Source organism: Limulus polyphemus, unplaced genomic scaffold (genome assembly GCF_000517525.1).
Source record: "Limulus polyphemus unplaced genomic scaffold, Limulus_polyphemus-2.1.2 Scaffold943, whole genome shotgun sequence".
In the NCBI taxonomy this organism is placed as follows: Eukaryota; Metazoa; Arthropoda; class Merostomata; order Xiphosura; family Limulidae; genus Limulus; species Limulus polyphemus.
Window position 1 is genome coordinate 70,756 of NW_013666553.1, and position 8,873 is coordinate 79,628.

The window sequence follows — 8,873 nt, forward strand, 5'->3', positions numbered from 1 at the left end:
TATGGTGGTTGCAAGATCGGTCAAATCTACCAAACCCAAAGAGAGAGATTCATTACTGAAAATAACAGTTAAAAAATAAAAAGTTCTTTCTTAAGAAATGTTTGGTAACTATCTCGATATTATAAAGATTTCGCATGTGAAATTTGAAAATTTTCTGATGCATAAAAGTATTTTTTATCTTAAAATGAATATTACTTTGTATGATAGATAGGTAACATGTGAAAAGAAAAAATAGACATGAGAAAAACATTGCTTTATAAACCTTAAGACTTAATAAAAAATACATGATATTTTGCGTATGAAAGTACTGTAATGTTCACTGATAATCTGCCAAATTTCATTAACATTCACTTACTAATATAAAAGTTATAGCATGAGAACTATAACAAGCACAAAATGGTTACAAGGCCGGTCCCAGGGACCAAGCCCGTGCTGAAAGAGTTAATGACAGGTATCCCTTTAAACACTTTTCTGAGCAAGTCACTGTGTTACATTCAAAATTTAATTAAACACCTTTACTATCAATGTATGTGAATGAAATTAACATTATAAAGTATGTTATGATTCAAAGTTGTATGTTTTCTAAGTTTTAAGTCTTTTATTTCAAAACAACCTTTAAAAAATGACTTAAAACTTCAGATGTATTGTCATGTGACCCACAAGCTATGAATAATCTTTACTTTATTGTATCTTCAATAATATAATGCCAGTTCTGTAGATGTACATCTAGAAAAGAAGATATTTACTAAACCTACTGACACGCACATTTCAAAGTTCTCTGGATGAATAAAGTTGAAACAAGTAATAAATCTTGTCAACCCCTGACCAGTGCCACATCCACTTTCACAAGATTTGTTTGAGCTTTATAGCCTACATGTAGAGGTGACATATGCATATATATTGTCATTATAAAAACCTCATTTTACACTATAATCCACTATTACACTATTTTGAAATTGGCATGCAGTTTTTGTCACAGGGTACATGTAACTGACTGTAGTATTGTTGGCTTCTTTATCAACTATAGCACTTACATTTGTTTATCTAAATATGCTATAGTTAGAGATACAGTTAATTGTACTTATGTCTTACTTTACATTTTAGTTAATTATGTATGTCTTAAAATGCATAATTGAAAGGTTCAAACATTTCTAAATATACATCACATTTTACATCAGTCCTCAAGGTTTACGATATTATATGGTGCACAAAAATTTTGTTGAAGGGTTGTGCATCTCTGCCAGAGATATGTCCCAAAGGTACCATTGACTTGTGTCAAGTTGAATAATAAATGGTAAAGGACAGAAAAGGAAAATAAAACATTAAAAATTAACTATACGTGAAAAGGAAAAGACCTGGAATTATGAATATAACCAAAAGAAGATCTTTAAAAATATTCTACAAACCATTAAAAAGTATGTACTTTTTTCTGTTTCCTAATTTAAAACGTTTCATTGCATTGTACATTGAAGATAATAGCTAGAGTTAGTGATATGGTAGAGAAAATGAAATATAAACCTTCACCTTAAAAATTTTTTATATTAATTTAGGAGGTCATAAAGGTTATGCAAATGATATATGAAGACTATAAGATCAAGAAAAGTATTTTTATACTTAAAATGAAAATCACCTTGCACTCAAACTATTTAGAGTTTGAGTGCAAATAACTACTATTAATATATAATAATTTTTATTAAAAAAGATGTGATTAAAATAATGTCAATCTCTGTATTCAAAATCCTTATAAACTTTAATATAATGTTACCAGGTTTTGTAAAGACAACTCAGAGTTACCATATGTATTGTTGCAAAAATGTCCTTCTCCAGTCGAGCAGACATGTTTTATGTCTGCCTGTTCCGAAAGGGTTATTAAACTCTTTAAAAATGTGGAACCCACTTCACAGCAGAATTATTCTGCCAAACTGCTAAATGTAGACATAATAAAGATGACATGATATTTATTAATATTCTACAAAAATGTACCAATTAGGTGTGTTAGTTTAATTTCATATGAAAGAGAATTTTTAGAGATGAAAAAAATTTAAAAGCTCCATAAAAAGTGATTCTGGTAGTAATAAGATATGACTTATATATCACTTCCAGTTTGTTATCACTAATCACTATATCCTCTTTAGCAGGTTTTCTGTCAAATCAATGTTGTATTTTGCTTTCTAGTTACATCATGTTTGCATCAACACTCAAAACTGACTTGTACTTCTGAGTCCTTATAAACTCTCAAGACATTAAATGTTCCATTTTTACTCCCCCACCAACAACATTCAAATACATAGTGGTTAATTATAAAATAAGAACCATTTGAATATTAGATAGTGAAATGCCAGAGAACAGTAAAATAAAGAAACACCATGGTTAGTTTAAGTAATTATTACAAAAAAAACTATCAAGTGGAAAGGAATAGTACAAGAAAATACAACGTACAAAATCTATAAAAAAAAAAGCACTGATTATACAAAAAAACCATTACTTTATATAACCTCACAACCATTATTAATGAAGATAATCCATATAGCTTTCTGTAAATGAATTAAAATCCATTACAATAAATTATAATAAATGCATGCTTCTAATATTTCTAATTACTATTCCCTTGAAATCACAGATTAAATATCAGAGAAAGAACAATAAATATTTCAATAAATACATTTTTATCTTCTTCTGGTGGAGAGGCATCTGCTGATGGGAGGAGACTAGACAAAGTAGATGCTATAACCTGGAATAAAGCATTATTTTTGAAACAGGTACACTTAGCTATTTTTGATAACATTCTGATTCTCTTTTTAAATGTATAAGTGACACTACAACAATCAACATAAACTCCACTTACAACTAAATCACACAAAACTATTCAATTCATAATCAAAAATAAACAAGCTGTTATTTATTAAAAAAATGCAGCATTCAGACCACAAATATTATGCAAACGAATAAAGAAAGAATTAGAATAAAGCAAATACTACATAAATTATTAAACAAAAAGATCACTACTCTTTAAAATTCTTCATGTTAATAAACATGTATAGGTAAGTTGTTTTAAAACAATGCAATGGGTTTCAGATGCACGAAAACCTAAAATGAAACAATTGATGTGATCTTCTAATAAAAAAACAAAGGTTCTTAATCCACAGCTATGGAAAGACAGCAAGAACAATACTATTTATGTATGTATATAGGACAAAAAATATCTCAATGTCTATCAAAGGATAACTTTAGATCTTATCATTGTAGATTTATTGTTCTGTAGAAATAATACAAATTTCAAGTAAAACTTATTATGTATAGCAACAGAGATTTAAATTACTTTTAACCCCTAGAAACAAAGCTTATAAATATTTCTCTTGCCAACTAAAAACTGTTCACAAAACGTTTTAGGAATCACAACTGAAATAATAATATTGTAAAGATTTACAAGTGATATATCATTTTGAACAAGAATACTGAAACTTATAATATCAAAAGCAATACCTCAATGATTTTTTGTGGAATGTCTGGATGATATTGCTGAAGGCTCACAGCATGATCACACACCAGTAACAACATGTCTGAAGCTACTTGAGCCACTGTCTTGTTGTTGAACTAGATATATGATAAATCACACATTTAAATAAGCAACTAACTAACACAGACACGGATAACTAGATGTTATGAGATAATAAAATGTTTATGAAAGTTGCATCATGGAATAGTATGACAATTACAGATATCCATCATATTTAAAGTTTTTCCCAGAGCATAAAATCATACATGAAATATTTCAATAAATTAAATAACCAAATAATTTTTTCAACACATGAAATATAATCTAGAATATTTTATTTATGTACACATTCAATTTCACATGTCATTTCTCATGTCTAATATATTATTTTCAATTATATTATATAATCATTATACAATACATCATCAAAGAAAAGGCTCAGACCAAAATGAAATGCAAAGCAAGTCATAACTGACATTATTACTGATAAGTATTAAAATGCAAGAACAATTCCAACTACTACTTGCCAACTCTCTTTCCACTGAACATAAATTAATGAAGTGCAGATAATACAGATGGAGATTGTGTACGTATGCAAGATGCATCACAAAAAATTTTAGTCATGTAGACAACAACGACAGGATTACAAGTGGTTAAATTGGGAAGTACTTTTAGCACCTCTCAATAACATGTACAGTGAAAGACAGTGGGTAAAATAATCTTAAGTTCACAAACTTAAAATGGGATACTTTATGGGATACTTAAAACTTATAATGGGATACTTTATGGGATACTTAAAACTTATAATGGGATACTTTTTTTTTTCACTTAAACTGTGCATAAACAATGTTGTTCTGACGGAATCTCAAAGTAATCTAATCTAAATGCAACATACATTATCTAAATATGGAAATATTTTACATAAAACTAACATTATAGTATCACTGGCTGCAAATGAAATAAATTTAAGATCAAGTATAAAAGTATACATATAATCTAGTGAACTTCTAAATGATAGCACAGAAATGGAAGGCTTGTTTACCCCTCTTGCTACTGCCTCACCATAAGCCATTCTCTCAGGTGAAGGGGGAAACAAATTAATTTTTGTAGATTTCAAAGATATATTTTAGAAAACCAAAAAAATATCAAATTACTACACTGGTACAAATAAACTCACTTTCATTTATTTGGCTTTCTAACTAAGCAAAATGTGCATTAATAAATCTCATTTTTGTTCAGAGCAACAACTTAGTCAATAGATTTCAATATTTTCAGTAAAACTCCAACTTTCTCTTTCAAGCCAACAACAAATGACTGACAGATTTACAGATGGGTATAAACATGTACTTAAAAAGTCTGCACAAAAGAATGGAGTAGTGGGAGGCTACTCTGATATGTTTACTAAATATATTGATACCTCAGCAAATCAAAAAGGTAGGAGAGGTTCTTATATTCTAGCTTGTTGATGTCTGAAATTTAAGTTTCTATTTTATTTAACACTATAGATCTTGTATGGTAGGCATAATACAGTATAAGCTGACCAATCAGAGAAGATGACTTGCCATGTGACACACAAAAAAATGATATTTAGCATTTTGTTTTCAATATTTTCTTTAAAATTAAGAAGTTAAAACATATATGATATTTAAATTTGATTACAAACTACATTTTAATACCAATTTTATTGTTAGTAAAGCTGTTTAATTAAATGTTGAAAATAACTAAAAAGTTGTGACAAGTGCTCTTTGACCTGTCCATAGCAAGATGGTTATTACTGCACTTTTTTTTGGCTTCAGGTTTTTTTTAAGACTTCCAAAACTGACCATTTCATTATTTCACTAAAGTAGACAGAATAGTTTATGGCTAATTAATGAGGAGGTTCACTAAAATTATACAGATATAAATAGTTGTATGAAAGTCATCAGTTTTTAGCAAAGTTTGTTTTTGCTAAACATGTACTGAAAAACACTGTCTGGAATAAAATGTAACATGCCATTTTGTATGAATTTTTCACATGCCAAAAATTCAAGAATACTTATTGAAACACAAAGAGTAATAATAGAGATAAAATGTCTTGTAATGAAACAAATCTATTTATTTATGTGGTATGTGATTCATTTTAATATATAATTTAAGTATTCATTACTTTTGTAACAACCACTGAATAAGTCAATTTTATCTTTTGGCAGCCAACTTTCGAAGTTGGTGAAGCAAGTGTCAGGTGTCTACTTGCAATCATGATTAAATATAGTAAACAATTTTTATGCAGGTACACAACACAAATGAGCAGTACCAAAGAATTATATATTGGTTTATATTAAATTTACAGTCACATCTAAAGTAGTTATTACCAAAGAAAGGATTCAAAATATTATTTCTTGAAGAAAAAAAAATACTGAAATCCTGTTACACTTTTTTTTTAATAATGGAAATCTACACCAGGTCAACTTTATAGAATGAAGTGTTCAAAATAATTCTTGTTTTTTTGTTTTTTTTTACATTTCATCGGACTAAAAAAGCACTTGAGCTTTTACATTTTCAGTTTTAAGTACATCATGCAGTTTGGATGATAAAATAAAAACATCTAACCATTATACTTGCTTGGACTTGTATTGTGTGTATATATATATATATTTTTTTTTAATTTGCAACCATAAAACATGCTGTAGTTCCTAAAATTTCCTATAATTAACAATGGCTAGTTTAAAAAATTAGTGTATGCACTATGCATAGATGACATACCACTTTGGTTATTTTAGCATAAAACCTGTATTTTAACATAAATATTGCACAGTGCCCTTTCAAAAGTATCTAAATATGTAGTCAGAAAGAAGGATATGCCTACAAAGGTGCACATCAATACTTTGAAGATGCAAAGTCCAGTGGTTTTTTAATTATATGCTATCATCAACACAAGTTATTCAGTTTCAATGGAGGGAACAAAAAACAGCTCAAGCAATGAAGATTATAACAGTTTTCAAAACATAGCCACTGAAAAGTTCAGTAGTCTAGAAAAGAAAAAAATATCTACTAATTTTTAAAAAAGTGCAGTTTTTGATGATGAAAAATAAATATTTAAGTTAACAAAAATAATTATTTTTTATGCTGCATACTTTACTACACTTTCCATTAATCTGGTTGAATGACCAACAATGTATTCACTATTTTAATTATATTTCACATTTATCTGTTATACAGACTTAAATACTACATGAATAAAACTGTTTCAGTTTTTCACCTTCACTACAAGTTCAACAAATGTGGTAATATTCCTCACTCATACCATACCAATGTCAAAAGGTGATACCCTACAAATGTTCATGCACACTAAATTTAAACTATTTACTTTATCATTAATTCAGTTTTCATTTATTTAGCTTAATTTTTTTATAATAAACATGTTTTAGTTTTAAAACTGCATTTCCACATGGGAATTTATTAAATTAAAAACTGGAAGACTCAATTTTTTTCATTTTATAGATTTGATCAATTATTTGCAAAATGCCATTTGCTATTTTAAGCTCTGTAAATGTGTGAATCTGTTAAAAAGATGTTTTCTAGAACTTTATTGTAGTTTTCACAAAAACAGCAATTTAAAATTCCAACAGCATACTTAAAAAACACTTGAATGTTTTCTTCCAAATATGAGTTATTAAGTTTCAAAAACAGTTAAATTGTTCCATGTACAGGTGGTTGTGCATGTCCAAGCACTGTGGCAAGTTTAATTATCAATTTTTCATACATATCTCCTAAGGTTAAGCAATACAGATCTACTACATATGATTGATGAAAGGTTAAAATGTAAACATTATCAAATATAACACTGTTTCATGTTGAATGATAAATACACATTTTCTTAATAAAGAAAAAACTGAAAATTATTCCACCTGTTAATTATGTATATGGCTTAAAGTAATTTTTGCCAAAATTTATCTCACTGTAGTGATATGCAAAGAAATTTAAAATAAAGTATACAAAATGTAAAGTATAGGAAGAAATAGTTTAATTTTGTGTTACCTGATAATTGTTAATATGAAATAATTCATTGTGTTTGAACAAGTTTTACTAGAAAAATTATCTGATATTGATAATTTTACATTATTTTGGTTTTACACTATTACCCTTGATCATATACAAATTTTCTAATACGAACCACTAAGAGTATTCAAAATACAGAAATTTAATTATCTATATGGGCTCAGTCACTTTGACTGACCATGCAACCACCACAAACATTACAAGCCTTATGTACCCCAAAATAAGATGTTGTAATTAAGTATTTTTACTAAAGACTCATTTATTACCATATGGAGTCGGAATCAGATTCTGACTGGTCTTGAGTACAAGGTGATTTTCTTGTTAAGATTAAAAATATTTTTTTCACCTTACATTTTTCAAGTATAATCTCTAAAACCTTTTAAACGGATATCAAAAGTTAACATTTTTCCTAGACTGAAAATATATTTCAGATAGGTACTTACCCAAACTCACATAATAGCTATTCTCATTCAGTGCTGCTCTCTATATGCAACATTTTTTCACATGCCATAAGCCTTGAAACTCCCACCTAACCCATGATCAATGTAGTTCACTGCATTTTTGCATGTAAATCATCATGTGCCAACCCTCCACCAATAGGAGTGCAGCACACCCTCCTGATGCACATGACTCCTTCTATTTGATTCTACTCAACCATCACTTTAAGATTAGAAAGATATTAAGCATCAGTTTTAAGTGGGGACGAAGGGTGAGAAGTGTGTGAGGTGGCAAGTACCTATTGGAAATATACTTTCAGTGTAAGAAAATGTTAACTTCCAATACAGTACTTACCTCCTCTCACAAACTAGCTAGAATTCCATATTGATAAAGTGGAAGAACCAGTGCAATGGATATAGACAACCATCTTTGAAAGTGTCCAAAGAACACCCATGGAATGTGAAACCCAGGAAAAGGAGGTGAAATGTGGTGGGTAGTCCAGGAGAACACCAATACCAGAGACAGTGCAAAGAGTGACCACAAAATCCCTAGCTTGAAAAGAAGATCGCCCCAACTTATTCAATCTAGGGAATGGTAGGGATCCCCTTCTACTTTACCCATGAAAGTCCACAGGTGAGTACAGTCTGGAATTTAGCATTTGGAGAAAGGAAAATACCACAAGGAAAAACCTACTAGCAGTCTTGTGGAACACACCATCTCAATAGTCGTGGGGATACATCAACACTGGTGGGAACATCCTACAACAAATTTGATGATGAGGAACCCACTTTGAGACTAATAATGCTTGGAGACGGGTTGAATGGGTAATGAAGAAAAACTTTAACACAAGTTTAACATAACAGTAAATGTACAACGTTTCGACAAGGTTTTGTCATCATCA

At 29.2% G+C, this 8,873-nt stretch overlaps 1 protein-coding gene across 5 annotated transcripts in view; it reads right to left on the minus strand.

Moving 5' to 3' along the window:
• LOC106461357 (ral GTPase-activating protein subunit alpha-1-like) overlaps window positions 1-8,873 on the minus strand; it is a 195,036-nt gene that overhangs the window by 43,442 nt on the left and 142,721 nt on the right. For all 5 annotated transcript variants that reach the window (XM_022388288.1, XM_022388289.1, XM_022388290.1 and 2 more), the window contains 2 exons: window positions 3,484-3,594; window positions 2,663-2,731 (listed from right to left, as the gene is read on the minus strand). In XM_022388288.1, coding sequence (XP_022243996.1) covers window positions 2,663-2,731; window positions 3,484-3,594 — 180 coding nt within the window. The remainder of the gene's footprint in view (window positions 1-2,662; window positions 2,732-3,483; window positions 3,595-8,873) is intronic.